The sequence below is a fragment of the Oncorhynchus mykiss genome, chromosome 28, assembly GCF_013265735.2.
Source record: "Oncorhynchus mykiss isolate Arlee chromosome 28, USDA_OmykA_1.1, whole genome shotgun sequence".
In the NCBI taxonomy this organism is placed as follows: domain Eukaryota; kingdom Metazoa; phylum Chordata; class Actinopteri; order Salmoniformes; family Salmonidae; genus Oncorhynchus; species Oncorhynchus mykiss.
This window is the reverse complement of record NC_048592.1, coordinates 8009170-8025000: the sequence shown is the minus strand read 5'-3', so window position 1 is coordinate 8025000 and position 15831 is coordinate 8009170. Positions and strand designations below refer to the sequence as shown.

General features: G+C 46.2%; 1 protein-coding gene across 4 annotated transcripts in view; it reads left to right on the top strand.

Moving 5' to 3' along the window:
• LOC110508443 (CUGBP Elav-like family member 5) overlaps positions 1-15831 on the top strand; it is a 47617-nt gene that overhangs the window by 19009 nt on the left and 12777 nt on the right. For all 4 annotated transcript variants that reach the window (XM_021588962.2, XM_021588964.2, XM_021588960.2 and 1 more), the window contains exon 4: positions 14346-14474. In XM_021588962.2, the coding sequence (XP_021444637.1) occupies positions 14346-14474 (129 nt within the window). The remainder of the gene's footprint in view (positions 1-14345; positions 14475-15831) is intronic.

Here is a 15831-nt window from a genome sequence, read left to right as displayed (position 1 = left end):
CTAATGTTAACTAGCTAACATTGCCCATGAATGGAAATTAAGCTAGCGAACAAGCATTTTAGCTGGGTAGCCTAGGACAACAAAAAATAAAAGTGTGTACTGTATGATAGAGTGGTGAAAGAGAGGAGGATGGCATTGGTGTTTCTCTACAAGTAGGGTGAGTCAACATGTTTGTCTACTTGCATGAACAGGCACACATGCATCCAGAAATCAGAACCATGGACAGAGACATCATATTTAGCTTAAGTTGATTGGACTAAATTGTTTTTGGTTATCTTTAAGTTGTCACTGTATCAGACCAAGCAGAGGTGATTCGATTATGTTGAAATGTTGAAGTTGAAATGGTGCTGGAATAGTGGCAGCACCTGTTTTCTTTTGCGACCTGCAATAACACTCGTTGGTTCTAAAATCAACCGTTGTTTAGTGGTCCGAACATAGGAAACATTAACCTGCTTGACCATGCTGCGGGTCATGTAACTGTCTGTTACTGGACATGCAATATGCTTTGTGAACTTCACTGGACAGATGTTGCTATCCGGTTTTGTGATAAAACATAGGTTTGGTTGGATTTATTCTCTCTCCCAAACAACGCAATTACTGGCTCCCCCGGTGATTTTACCCACGTACCGCTACTGCCTGTATGTAAGGTAGGACTGGGGTCTGAACGGATAGGAAACACAATATTTAGTCAATACTTGGCATGTAAGTTTCTCAATTATGGGTGGCACAAATTGCGAGTGTTTTAGCGGACTGTAGTGTTTTTTCTGACATTACTGTAGTATTTACTACAGAGTTTTAGCGGACTGTGGTGTTTTTTCTGACATTACTGTAGTATTTACTACAGAGTTTTAGCGGACTGTGGTGTTTTTTCTGACATTACTGTAGTATTTACTACAGTGTTTTAGCGGACTGTGGTGTTTTTTCTGACATTACTGTAGTATTTACTACAGTGTTTTTAGCGGTATACTGCAACATTCTATTGTAAGTACCACACATGATCAAGGAGTACTACAGTGTGTAGTATAGTATTCCCCGGTAGACTACAGTTAATTCTAGAATTCTACAGTAAGTACTGTTGTATTCTTTAGTAAACGGTCATCTTTTTTTTCATGTGGGCATGGACACACACATGGTGTGTGGCACAAACCTTGTAGCTGAAGGTGTGGGTGTGTGTGGGTTTGTGCATGCATGCTTGCGTGTGTGCACATGCGTGTGTGTGTATTCATTCACTTCTGCCTTGTGCTTCAGTATGTCCTATTCTGTGTATATGTGCATGTATTTGTCATTCTCTCTCTCTCTCTCTGTGTGGGGGGGGGGCTGTCTCTTCTCTTTTTGGTGCTGGAACATCGAGTCCACAGTAGCAGGGCTTAGGGGGAGAGAGGAGCAGAACAGATGAATATAGGTCGATGCACTGAGCTGTTCCCCTCTCCTCTGAGCTCTTAGACTGTGATTATCTATACCTGAACACTGGAGAGACCCTGGGGAGGCAGCAGGATACATACACTGTCTAGATGCTTCCAGAGGTTACTGTAATGCAGCAACCATTCAGCCATCATGGGTCTTTATCTAGGAACACCAATGGTGGATATGCGCACAAATGCATCCATTAGACTGCTGCTATGAGATTAATCTAAAGAAATATCTCCCCCACAGGACCTTTGTATTTCAAGTTGGATTACATCTCCACACTGTCGGGGAAACCTCACATTTCTTGTTTGCTTGACGACTCAATTCTTCCAATCCGTTGCTCTGACGTTTGAAGAAACTCACAACCGAGGGGCGTGGCATAGCGTTTGGCCGGACCAAGGAGTCTGGGTAGCCAGGCAAATTTATTGTAGCTCTTTGGGCCAAATTCTAATTGGCTGTAGTCTCGTTTTCATGTTACAATCATGTTGCCCATATACTCATTCATCTCCATGTGTGGGTTACACATTCCCATTGTTCTGTGTACTACAGCCTACCCTTTCCCTGACAATGCGTGCCTGCACAAGTGAGTGCTTGAATGTGTGCGAGTGTGCGTGTGCGCACAAAGACACACATTGCTTCATTTGTAACCTCACCCTATACTCCCTCACCCTCTATCGCTCAAATCAAATCAAAGTGTATTTGTCACGTGCCCCAAATACAACAGGTGTAAACCTTACAGTAAAATGCTTACTTACAGGCTCTAACCAATGGTGTGTGTGTGTGTGTGTGTGTGTGTGTGTGTGTGTGTGTGTGTGTGTGTGTGTGTGTGTGTGTGTGTGTGTGTAGGTAAGTAAAGAAATAAAACAACAGTAGAAAGACATTTGAAAAAAGAGTAGCAAGGCTATATACAGACACCTGTTAGTCAGGTGTATTGAGGTAGTATGTACATGTAGGTATGGTTAAAGTGACTGTGCATATCTGATGAACAGAGAGTAGCAGAAGCGTAAAAAGAGGGGTTGGCGGGTGGTGGGACACAATGCAGATAGCTCGGTTAGCCAATGTGCGGGAGCACTGGTTGGTCTGGCCATTTTCGGTAGTATATACATGAATGTATAGTTAAAGTGACTATGCATATAAGATAAACAGAGAGTAGCAGCATCGTAAAAGAGTGCAAATAGTCCGGGTAACCATTTGGTTGCCTGTTCATGGAGACTTATGGCTTGGGGGTAAAAACTGTTGAGAAGCCTTTTTGTCCTAGACTTGGCACTCCGGTACCGCTTGCCATGCGGTAGTAGAGAGAACAGTCTATGACTGGGGTGGCTGGGGTCTTTGAACATTTTTAGGGCCTTCCTCTGACACCGCCTGGTGTAGAGGTCCTGGATGGACGGCAGCTTTGCCCCAGTGATGTACTGGGCCGTACGCACTACCCTCTGAAGTGCCTTGCGATCGAAGGCCGAGCAATTGCCTACCAGGCAGTGATGCAACCTGTCAGGATGCTCTCGATGTTGCAGCTGTAGAACCTTTTGAGGATCTCAGGACCCAAGCCAAATATTTTTAGTTTCCTGAGGGGGAATAGGCTTTGTCGTGCCCTCTTCACGACTGTCGTTTGTCGTGCCCTCTTCTGCGTCGCTTCCTATTGTGAATAATTGGTATTTTTGACCTGTGGGGTGTTTGGAGAATATCGTGTGAGTCCTGCTTGCTGCTGTTGTTGTTGTTGTTGTTGAAGAAATCTTTGTCTAATCCGAGGTGAGTGAACGCTGTCCTGATATCCAGAGGCTCCTTTCTTCCGTTAGATACGGTTGCAGAAACATTATGTACAAAATAATTTACAAATATCTCGAAAAAAAACACATAATAGCACAATTGGTTAGGAAAAGGTCAGGACAGATATTCATATGAACACAGATACAGTATATTCCTAACCCTGGGAGTGTATACACCGGGTGGAACCTTTGATCGTAGTGAGGGGTTCTCCAGGTGTCAGGGGGAATAAGTAAGAGATGCACCCCTGTGGTTGAGAGGTAAATTACCTCATCCACCATCCAAGGTGCTCCCTCACTTTTTACAATTTGAGAAAACACAGATAAATTCAAAATAAATTATATTTAAGTACCACTAAAATTCCATTAAAATTATAAAATGACAAACTAAATACATATGTAGGCTATAGCAGCCTATAGGTAGCTACATGGTGGTTTATTCCCTGTCGTTCTCTCTGGCGGTGGGAGGAATGATGAATAACTGTCTGTTGGCATGTGTGCAGAGGCCCATTGGTCGGAGGCTTGACCACTTTGCCGACCACTTTGAGTGGGCCAAATCCGACGTAACAAGAACAGACAGACGGTACTCTACTAGGGATTGCTAAAACATGTGTCCTCAAAAAAAAAAAATGTATGGACTTGGGGCTCTTGTAATACGCATTTGAACTCGCCCTACTGTCTGAGTGCTTAGTTTACAGAAACGTACCGCCTCTATTGCGTATGCAGACAAACTGATCACGCCAACGAGATCTAGCATCCAAATTCACCGTGTCTGCCTTGATGTTCATAAAACTCCACGGAGGCCTCTTGCGCAGTTGAACCCAGAATGATATGTGACCACCTGGTTACGGTGTTGTCCTTTCAGCAACATGATTCAAAGGGCGCTCAAATCTCTTCAAATCATCCACATCCAGATGTTGTATCCGCCTAATAATCCTACTCATCACTTACTAGTATTATTACAAATAGAAGATTAGCACTTATCACAATGGTGCTCCTTTAGTAAAGAGCAAAGCGGAAATCAATGTCTCGCAAGATACGTAGGCATATAGGCTAATGAATAATTCATATTTTACATATATAATTGGATATAAGCCCGGATATAATTGCATATAAGCCTACTGTAGCATAGTATGACTATAATATGTTACACCAAAAACACCATCGCAGTCATTTCTTATCTGATGCTGAATAATCACATTTATTTCGTCATGCGGCCACAAGTCAACAGTGCGCACTGCAGGCTATATGCTTTGATTGAAACAAAATAGACCTATAAGAAAGGCTATTAGTCCGCATACAGTTTGGACATTTCACGGGTAAAACGTGAAGAATTGTCATCTATGATTGAAAGTGATAATGGCCCATTTTGGTGTTTGAGGGTATTAAAAATAGAACGTTTAAGATGTTAAAAATAGAACACAGAATACGCGTGGGCATAGGCAGACGTTGCAATTGGATGGTGCATTTGATGCACCTATTTTATAATGATATTTCATCTGTCAGCACAAACTTTTGATTGAGTAATGATAACATCATTTTATTTAAAAAGAATTGCACTCCCTCACCTAAAAAAAATAGCACCACACCACTGACACCATCCATAGCAAATATGATGAGATGTGTGTGTGTGTACGCAGCTATCTCTGTGCTGAATATAGTTGTACTTGATTGATTCGCTTGGGGAAATGATTGGTTACCATGTGACATTAAAAACAGTGCCTTCAGAAAGCATTCACACCTGTTGACTTTTTACCCATTTTGTTGTGTTACAGCCTGAATTTAAAATGGATTAAACTGAGATGCTGTGTCACTGACCACCACCAAAACTCTATGTACCTACAGGCCAATTTGCACATACTCTTTTCAAAACTGTCAAACTTAAGGTCAAAACCTAAAATAACACAAAATTGAATAAGACAGCAATTTGCTACATTTCTATAGTAATATGTATTGAAATATATTCCAAATCTAAAAAATGTAATTTTATCAAAACAATTAGACCAACCACAGCTGATTCCCATTGTAGCTGAACACCTACTCAGGTGTTAGTCTTTCAAATTCATTGCCATCTACACAAAAGGGGACATCTTTGGAATAATGCTGTACAGTAATGTAAACATGGACCCAGCCAGAGATAGAGAAGTGGCTGACAGAGGAAGAAGAGTGGTTGGGAGAGGGAGAGGAGTATGAATGCGTGGTGGAAGAAGACTGAGAGGAAGATCAAGAGCTGTCGTCTCAGATGAGACTAGGGCCACTATGATTGATCATGTAATAAATCATGGTCTATCAATGAGAGAGGCTGGTCTAAGAGTGCAGACAAATCTGCAACGCTCAACAGTGGCATCTATTGTAAGAAATTTCCGGCAAAACAGGTAAGATGTGCATTCTGCAAGGGCATCTGACTGAACTGCACATTACAGAAGTAAATTGAGCAAAGCCTCCAAACCCACTTGTGTGTAATTGTTTTGTATTTCTGCTTAGGACCCACAGGCAGGGAGAGGTAGGACTTTCACTGCTGTGCAGGAAACTGCAATCGTTGATATGGTCATCAGAAACAATGGCATAAAACTCAGAGATTTGGGACAGAGTGTTGGCAGACAACATTACATTTTGAAATATTCACAATAGGGCAGAGGCACACTGCGGCATGTTTTTAGGTATAATGTAAACTACCGTAATAGCCTAATGGCGGCAGGGAAGTCAGACGCAGGAGAGCAAAAACTGTGTTTCAGGTGCAGTTTAATAACAAAAAACCCACCAGAAAACAGAACAATCAAATAATGGGTACATAACCCGACGCACACCAGGACAGACGAGCACAAGCACTTACAATAAACAATCACCGACAAGGACATGAGGGGGTACAGAGGGTTAAATACACAACATGTAATTGATGGGATTGGAACCAGGTGTGATGGAAGACCCCCCCTTTGTCCGGATTGCGCAGGGCAATCCGGACAAAGACGGTGTAACTTCTGCAGCATAGATGGGTCCAAAACGTCCTCGACCGGAACCCAGCACCTCTCCTCCGGGCCGTACCCCTCCCACTCCACAAGATACTGAAGGCCCCTTGCCTCGAATCCAGTATGGAGCGAACGGAGTACAGAGAGGGCAGAGGAACCTCCCGCACCTCAGACTCCTGGAGCGGGCCAGCCACCACCGGCCTGAGGAGAGACACATGGAACGAGGGGTTAATACGGTAATCGAGTGGAAGCTGTAACCAAAAACAAACCTCGTTCACTCTCCTTAGGACTTTAAATGGCCCCACAAACCGTGGACCCAGCTTCCGGCAGGGCAGGTGGAGGGGAAGGTTTCGGGTCGAGGACCAGACCCTGTCCCCCGGTGCGAACACCGAGGTCTCACTGTGGTGGCGATCTGCATTCCTCTTTTGGCGCGTCACGGCCTGCTGAAGGTGGACACGGATGGCTTCCCATGTCTCCTCCGCACGCCTGAACCAGTTGTCCACCGCAGGAACCTCGGTCTGACCCTGATGCCAAGGCACCAGAACCGGCTGGTACCCCAGTACACACTGGAAGGGAGAGAGGTTAGTGGAGAAGTGGCGGAGCGAGTTTTGTGCCATCTCAGCCCAGGGCACGAACGCCAGCTGGTCCTGGCAATAGGACCGCAGAAACATACCCACATCCTGGAGACCGTCGCTGGAGGCTCCGGACTAGAGACAGTCGCTGGAGGCTTCGTGCCATGACTCCTCACTGGAGGCTTCGTTCCATGGATCACCACTGGAGGCTTCATGCCATGGATCACCACTGGAGCCTTCGTGCCATGGATCACCACTGGAGGCTTCGTGCCATGGATCACCACTGGAGGCTTCGTGCCATGGATCACCACTGGAGGCTTCTTGCCATGGATCACCACTGGAGGCTTCTTGCCAAGGATCACCACTGGAGGCTTCTTGCCATGGATCACCACTGGAGGCTTCTTGCCATGGATCACCACTGGAGGCTTCTTGCCATGGATCACCACTGGAGGCTTCTTGCCATGGATCACCACTGGAGGCTTCGTGCCATGGATCACCACAGGAGGCTTTCTGACGGTAAGCACGGGAGTTGGCTCAGGTCTGAATCCTGACTCTGCCACACTCCCCATGTGACCCCCCCAATTTTTGGGGGGAGTGGCCTCCCGGTCTTTAGTGCCAGCCGTGACCCTGTGTAAACCTGGGCCCTCTTTCTCGCTGCCTCCATCTTCCTCTCAGGATCTCCTCCCATGTTCAGGATCCTTTGCCATTTAGGATAAACTCCAAATAGCTACTTTTGTTAGCGCGTTTGGTAAACAAATCAAAACTCACGAAGCGTGTTCACTAGTTGCAGATAAAATGTCTGTCACACCCTGACCATAGTTTGCTTTGTATGTTTCTATGTTGTGGTTGGTCAGGGTGTGAGCTGAGTGGGCATTCTATGTTACATGTCTAGTTTGTGTAGTTCTATGTTTGGCCTGATATGATTCTCAATCAGAGGCAGGTGTTTGTCATTGTCTCTGATTGGGAACCATATTTAGGTAGCCTGTTTGGTGTTGGGTTTTGTGGGTGATTGTCCATGTTTCTGTCGCTGTGTTACTTTGCACCAGTATTAGGCTGTTTCGGTTTTCGTGTTACGTTTATTTGTTTTTGTATTTGATCGTGTTTACTTTGTCTCATTAAACATGGATCGCAATAGCCACGCTGCATTTTGGTCTGACTCTCTTTCACGTACAGAAAACCGTTACAGAATCACCCACCACAACAGGACCAAGCGGCGTGGTAATGGGAAACGGCAAAAGCAGCAGCAGGAGAAGGAACAGAGGCAGCAGCAGCAGGAGCAGCAGCAGCAGCAGTGGGAGAGGCTGCACTACTTGGAGAAATGGACTTGGGAGGAGATTCTAGACGGAAAAGGACCCTGGGCAGAGCCAGGGGAATATTGCCGCCCCAAAGCCGAGCTGGAGGCAGCAAAAGCAGAGAGGCGGCATTATGAGGAGCTAGCACGGCAGAGCGGATGGAAGCCCGAGAGTCAGGGGGGGGGGGGGGGGGGGGGGGGGGCTCACAGGGAGGATGGCTGCGCCAGGTAGGAGACCTGCGCAGTCTTCCTGTGCTTACCGGGGGGCTGGAGAGACCGGGAAGGCACTGTGTTATGCTGTGAAGCGCACGGTGTCCCCAGTGTGGGTGCATAGCCCGGTGCGGTACATTCCAGCTCCGCGTATCAGCCGGGCTAGAGTGAGCGTTGAGCCAAGTGCCATGAAGCCGGCTCTACGCATCTGGTCCCCAGTGCGTCTCCTTGGGCCGGCTTACATGGCACCAGCCTTGCGCACGGTGTCCCCGGTTCGCCTGCATAGCCCAGTGCCGGCTATTCCACCTCGCCGCACTGGCAGGGCGACCGGGACCATTCAACCGGGTAAGGTTGGGCAGGCTCGGTGCTCAAGAGCTCCAGTGTGCCTGCACGGTCCGATCTATCCGTCACCACCTACACACCCCAGCCCTCCGGTAAGCAGCCCCGCACCAGGCTTCCTGTGCGTGACCTCGGCCCAGTACCACCAGTGCCAACACCACGCATCAGGCCTACAGTGCGCCTCGCTTGTCCAGCGCTGCCGGAGTCTCCCTCCTCTCCGGTGCTACCAGAGTCTCCCTCCTCTCCGGTGCTACCAGAGTCTCCCTCCTCTCCGGTGCTACCAGAGTCTCCCTCCTCTCCGGTGCTACCAGAGTCTCCCTCCTCTCCAGCGCTGCCGGAGTCTCCCTCCTCTCCAGCGCTGCCGGAGTCTCCCTCCTCTCCAGCGCTGCCGGAGTCTCCCTCCTCTCCAGCGCTGCCGGAGTCTCCCTCCTCTCCAGCGCTGCCGGAGTCTCCCTCGTCTCCGGCGCCGCCTGAGCCGCCCGCCTGCCCGGCGCCGCCTGAGCCGCCCGCCTGCCCGGCGCCGCCTGAGCCGCCCGCCTGCCCGGCGCCGCCTGAGCCGCCCGCCTGCCCGGCGCCGCCAGTGCCGCCCGTCTGCCAGGGGCCGCCAGTGCCGCCAGGGGCCGCCAGTGCATTCTGTTACATGTCTAGTTTGTCTAGTTCTATGTTTGGCCTGATATGGTTCTCAATCAGAGGCAGGTGTTCGTCATTGTCTCTGATTGGGAACCATATTTAGGTAGCCTGTTTGGTGTTGGGTTTTGTGGGTGATTGTCCTTGTTTCTGTCGCTGTGTTACTTTGCACCAGTATTAGGCTGTTTCGGTTTTCGTGTTACGTTTATTTGTTTTTGATCGTGTTTACTTTGTCTCATTAAACATGGATCGCAATAGCCACGCTGCATTTTGGTCCGACTCTCTTTTACGTACAGAAAACCGTTACAATGTCAAAAGGTTCCGTGACGGTCTGTAGAAACTTGTCAGAAGATGTATGGAATCAATCTTTAGGATGTTTTTAACATAAATCTTCAATAATATTCCAACTGGAGAATTCCTTTGTCTTCAGAAAAGCAAAGGAATGGGAGATACCTCTCATGTGAAATGCGCGTGACCAGCCGGTGACTGCTGGCAGACCTCTGACTCATTCCCCTCTCATTCAGCCCCCCTTCGTAGTAGAAGCATCAAACAAGTTTATATCGAGTGGAAGCCTTAGGAAGTGCAACATGACCAATATCCCACTGTATCTTTAATAGGAGCTGAGTTGAAAATTGACCAACCTCAGATTTCCCACTCCCTGGTTCGATTTTTTTTCTCAGGTTTTTGCCTGCCATATGAGTTCTGTTATACTCAGACATCATTCAAACTGTTTTAGAAACTTCAGTGTTTTCTATCCAAATATACTAATAATATGCATATATTAGCAACTAGGACTGAGGAGCAGGCAGTTTACTCTGGGCACCTTATTCATCCAATCTTCTCAATAAAGAAAATAACAATTAAACATTTTAAATGTAAAAATTTTAATGTAAAAATAACAAATAATTAAGGAGCAACAATAAAATAACAGTTGCGTGGCTATATACAGGGGGTACCGGGACAGAGTCAATGTGCGGGGGCACCGTTTTGTCAAGGTAATTGAGGTAATATGTACACGTAGGTAGAGGTAAAGTGACAATGCATGGATAATAAGTAGCAGCAGTGTAAAAATGTGGGTGGGTGGGGGGGGCAATGGATAGCGTTATGTTTGGGGTAAATCCAACACAACACACCACTGAGTACCACTCATCGTATTTCCAAGCATGGTGGTGGCTGCATCAATGTTGTGGGTATGCTTGTCATCAGCAAGGACTAGGGAGTTTTTTTGTATAAAAAGAAATGGAATAGAACTAAGCACAGGCAAATTCCTAGAGGAGAACCTGTTTCAGTCTGCTTTCCAACAGATACTGGGAGACAAACTCACCTTTCAGCAGGACAATAACCTAAAAGACAAGGCCAAATCTACACTGGAGTTGCTTACCAAGACGACGTTGAATGTTCCTAAGTGGCCTCCTTACAGTTTTGACATAAATCATCTTGAAGATCTATGGCCAGACATAGAAATGGCTGTCTAGCAATGATCAACAACCAACTTAGTTTAAAAAAGAACGATGTGCAAATATTGTACAATCCAGGTGTGTACAGCTCTTAGAGACGTACCCAGAAAAACTCACAGCTGTAATCGCTGATTAAGGTGATTCTAACATGTATTGACTCAGGGGTATGATTATTATGCAAATGAGATATTTCTGTATTTCATTTTCAATAAATTAGCAAAAATGTCTTAAAACATGTTTTCACTTCATCATTATGGGATGTTGTGTGTAGATGGGTGAGAAGAAGAAAACTATCCATTTTGAATTCAGGCTGTAATACAACAAAGTGTGGAGTAAGTCGAAGGGTATGAATACTTTCCGAAGGCACTGTACTGTACATGTAAAGGGCAAGTATGCATTCAAATGTGAGCATAACACCAGATGGAAGGGGAATAGGAAATTCCATAGGATTCGGCTGTGTATCAGTACCGCATAGGCCTTTGATGGTTGTTTTCCATCATCTGTGCCTATATTTTCAGCTCATCCAGAGAACTACTTACAATAGTGATATGAACATTATCACAACAAAGGCACCTGTTTTGCATGTACAACCTGTCCCCCGCCAACACAAAGTCACTTTTAACTTGTCTCATAGCTTTCTAACTTATTTTACCCCAAGAAGTTCAAATGTTATGATAATACCCGAAGGCAGCAGACAGACTGCTGTTGCTCCACACCGTCAGAGAGATGGAGGGCAAGGTGTTTACTGCTACACCACCGTCCTTAGATACCAACCAGCCTAAGGCCACAACACACATACTTACACACATATGCATGTACGTGCACAGTAACACACATACACAAACATGCGTGCGTGCACATGCGCACACACACATACGCATACACACACGCGCAAACACACACACACACACAAACACACACACACACAGCATCCCCATCTCTCTTTGATGTCTTCCCCACACCCCATACACACTTCAAACACCAAAACACCTTTGAACCTAGGATAAATTTATGGAAATGGTCAGTAATGGCATTTGGAGTGGGAGGGAAGTTTGTTGCTTTTAAGACATCTAAGCAAGCACTGTCTGCAACTCAAATTGCTGATGTTTTTCGTTACTTTTCATAATGATTTTTCAGATGTTTTGCTTGATTTTGTTTGGCAGAGAATTTGACGCATAGGTTCTGATTTAGCACAAGCTAGTCCTTAATTATTCAGTACATGAGTATCCATGTCCATCATGACAGCACCTAACTGCCTTGCCCGCCTGTACTGAACGCATGCATTAGTCCATTGAGCAGAAGCCTAGGTGTTTGCTCTGGGAGCTAACATAGACAGATCTCAGACAAGGGGAGAATCTCAACTGCATTTCCTTGTTCCTCTCCTGATTCCGATTAGATGAAAAGGTCAGAGGGGAGGGACCTTTGACCTTATCATCCAATGGATTTTGAGAAGGAGGTGAGGATAGAGGACGCAAGGAATCAAGGAAATGCAGTTGAGATTCTCCCAAGCTTACTCATCACAGTAGTTTGGCCAATAGTTACACTTAATACCAGATATATTGTAGGAGAGATGAGAGAGATGAGAGATTCATGGTGGTTAGGCCTTTGGAAGCTCCTCTACTCCTCTCTTCTGCTCCGGTTACGTTCCCTCTCTGCTCCATCGCTATCAGTTTCTCCCAGGCCTTTGGAACAGGGACTCATCTCCCTGGCCTCTGCACTGATACCAGATGGCCCTAAGCCCTGTGTGGAGATGAAAGCACACATGCATGCACACACACACACACACACGCACAGACACACACACACACACACACACACACACACACACACACACACATACACAAACATACACAGTCACACGCTGAGACTGAATGTGCCAACACTAAATGAGATGCTAGAGTCTGAGATGGGAGATTGGAGTTAGCTAAGTGTGCACTGCTACTGCGGGGGTGGGGGAGGATAAAAAGAGGTTGGGGGAGAGAGAGCGGTGTGTGTGTGGGAAGGGGGAGGCTTTGTAAGGAAAAGGAAGAGGGGTGAAGTGAATATGAGCGAGATTGGAAAATGGAAGATCTCACTCGAATTGTGTTTTTGGGGTCAGCAGTGGGTGTGTGTGTTTGTGTGTGTATGTGTGTATGTGTGTGTGTGTGTGTGTGTGTGTGTGTGTGTGTGTGTGTGTGTGTGTGTGTGTGTGTGTTTGTGTGTGTGTGTGTTCGGATAGGGGGAGGGGTGAGTGGATGATCTGACTTGAATTGTGCGTATGAATCTTTAATCCTGTTCTCTACACTCGTCTGATGCTCTCTGATGCGCTCTGAGCTCTGGTGGGGGAGAGGAGCATTTCACAGTCTGTTTTTAGTTTCTAGGACAGAGCAGGCGAGAACACAGACACACTTGCCTACACACACACACACACACACACACACACACACACACACACACACACACACGGCCCTGAGCCCCTAGGGCCTGGATTTACTAGTAAAGCGTTTAATGAATGAATTGATGAGAAGCAGCTAATGATTGCAGTGGAGTGTTGAGGGGCATTATCCTATCTACCGCATATGTTTATGATAGAGAGAGAGAGAAAGGGATGCAGGGAAATAGAGAAAGCCAGGGACAGAGGAAGAGAGAGAGAGAGAGAGAGAGAGAGAGAGACGCTTACAGAGAGAGATAGAGAGTGAAAGTGGAAGAGAGAGAAACTAATTCTCCTAAAGAGTTGGTAATAACGCTGTAGAAGAGTCTAGGCTCCAATAGCTCTCTACTCTCATCTAATCACTCTTGCCCCCATAGACCCTCCGTGTGATTTACTTTACTGATGCAACGCCTTGCACTGGGTGTATTTGTGTGTTCCACACTCCTGATGCAACACTTGCCACAACCAGCGTATGTGTGTGTCAATTTCTCTCTCTATCTTCGGTTTGTGAATAGTCTGATTTATGTGTTCAGTGAAGTCAGCAGGCGTGCTGATAGCAGCAGTGGAGTGAGGGGGCGGATGATGTCACACTATTGTGTGTGTGTGTGTGTGTGTGTGTGTGTGTGTGTGTGTGTGTGTGTGTGTGTGTGTGTGTGAGCTTGTTTGCGCTTCAAACTTTAATGTGCCAGCCCATCACTTTCTGTTGGTCTGATAACACGGATCCCTGAAGTCATCAAAAAAACACAAAGCACAGCAGGCCTCCGCTTTCATGTCGCCTTATTCAAAACCCTACCACACACACATACACCAACTCCCACCGCCCCCTTTTACCACACACAAATAACCCCCTCCCTCACCCCTTCCGACCCCCAAAACACATGCACACAAACGTGTCTGCCACCCCGCACATGACCAAGGCTCTAGGCCTAATGTTGGGTTTATCCACTGATTAAATATGAAAGTGAATTCATGTATGTGTGCCTAGTCCTCTGCATTGTGTGTTTGCATATGTGGGGTTAGAATGTGTGTATCAAAGCAGGCTATGGTACAGCCCTCTTGCCTATACCCCAGTTACGGTATGAACCTTTACAGAGAGCTGTCTTGGCAGAGACAACTCTGGGTGCTGCTGGGATAGAGCAAACAAACACTCACACCTTCTCCTTCACTCTGGTAGTTTCCTCTCCTTCCTTCACCGAGGCTCATTTCCTTCTCTCTCTTAATTTCTCATCCCCTTGTTGACAGTACAGACTACAGTATTTTTTGGGCTGTGCCTCTGACCATACGGCTCTTCCTCTTGTCCCTCCAGAGGACAGGAAGCTGTTTGTGGGGATGCTGAACAAGCAGCAGACAGAGGAGGATGTGTACCGCCTATTTGAGCCCTACGGCGCCATCGATGAGTGTACCGTACTAAGAGGTCCTGACGGAAACAGCAAAGGTATATGAAGCTTTCTTTCTCATCCTCTATTACTTTATCGCTTTCAAACACACTTGTAGGGGATACTCTAGTAGATTCCATGGCATTAGCTAGGGTTGTTGGGTCGAATATGCAAAAAAGGACTAACTACTTTCCCTTCATCCATCATTCTAGCAACATCTTGTAGTCAGTCTAACACCAGTCTTATTGATAGACTAGGATGATCTGCCGATGTATTCCAGGACAGAAACGTTTGACATATTCAATGTTCTGCCTGTCTCATACCTGTCTCTCTCATGTCACAATGATGTTGTTCTGCCTGTCTCATACCTGTCTCTCTCATGTCACAATGATGTTGTTCTGCCTGTCTCATACCTGTCTCTCTCATGTCACAATGATGTTGTTCTGCCTGTCTCATACCTGTCTCTCTCATGTCACAGTGATGTTGTTCTGCCTGTCTCATACCTGTCTCTCTCATGTCACAGTGATGTTGTTCTGCCTGTCTCATACCTGTCTCTCTCATGTCACAATGATGTTGTTCTGCCTGTCTCATACCTGTCTCTCTCATGTCACAATGATGTTGTTCTGCCTGTCTCATACCTGTCTCTCTCATGTCACAATGATGTTGTTCTGCCTGTCTCATACCTGTCTCTCTCATGTCACAATGATGTTGTTCTGCCTGTATATACACACACACACACACACACACACACACACACACACACACACACACACACACACACGCACACACATTCTCCCGATGTGTCATACCTGCATCTCCCAGGTCAGAGTGATGTTCCGTCTGCGTGACAGCTGACACAATGGCTTGACTCTGCAGTGACAGAAGTCATTTCACACACCACACTGAGATATACACCTGACAGGCATCGCATGAGAGCACACGTACACACACACACACACACACACACACACACACACACACACACACACACACACTGGTTACATACCACAGCAACATTCTAGTCAGGACTGTGTGAAGACACTATCGCTCAAAGAAGCAAAACATGTGAGTGAGGAAAAGAAAAGAGTGTGAATACTACATCTATACAGACTCTCTCAACTTTATTCTCTCTCAATTCAATTAAATTCAAGGGGCTTTATTGGCATGGGAAACATATTGCCACAGCAAGTGAAGTAGATAATATACAAAAGTGAAATAAACAATCAAAATTAACAGTAAACATTACACTCACAGAAGTTCCAAAATAATAAAGACATTACAAATGTCACATTATGTATGTATATATTATGTATATAATATGTAGATATACAGTGTTGTAATGATGTGCAATTTCTCCACCCCATCTCTCTCCCTCCCACTAACCCCTCTGTCTTTCTCTGTCTCTCTCTCTCTCTC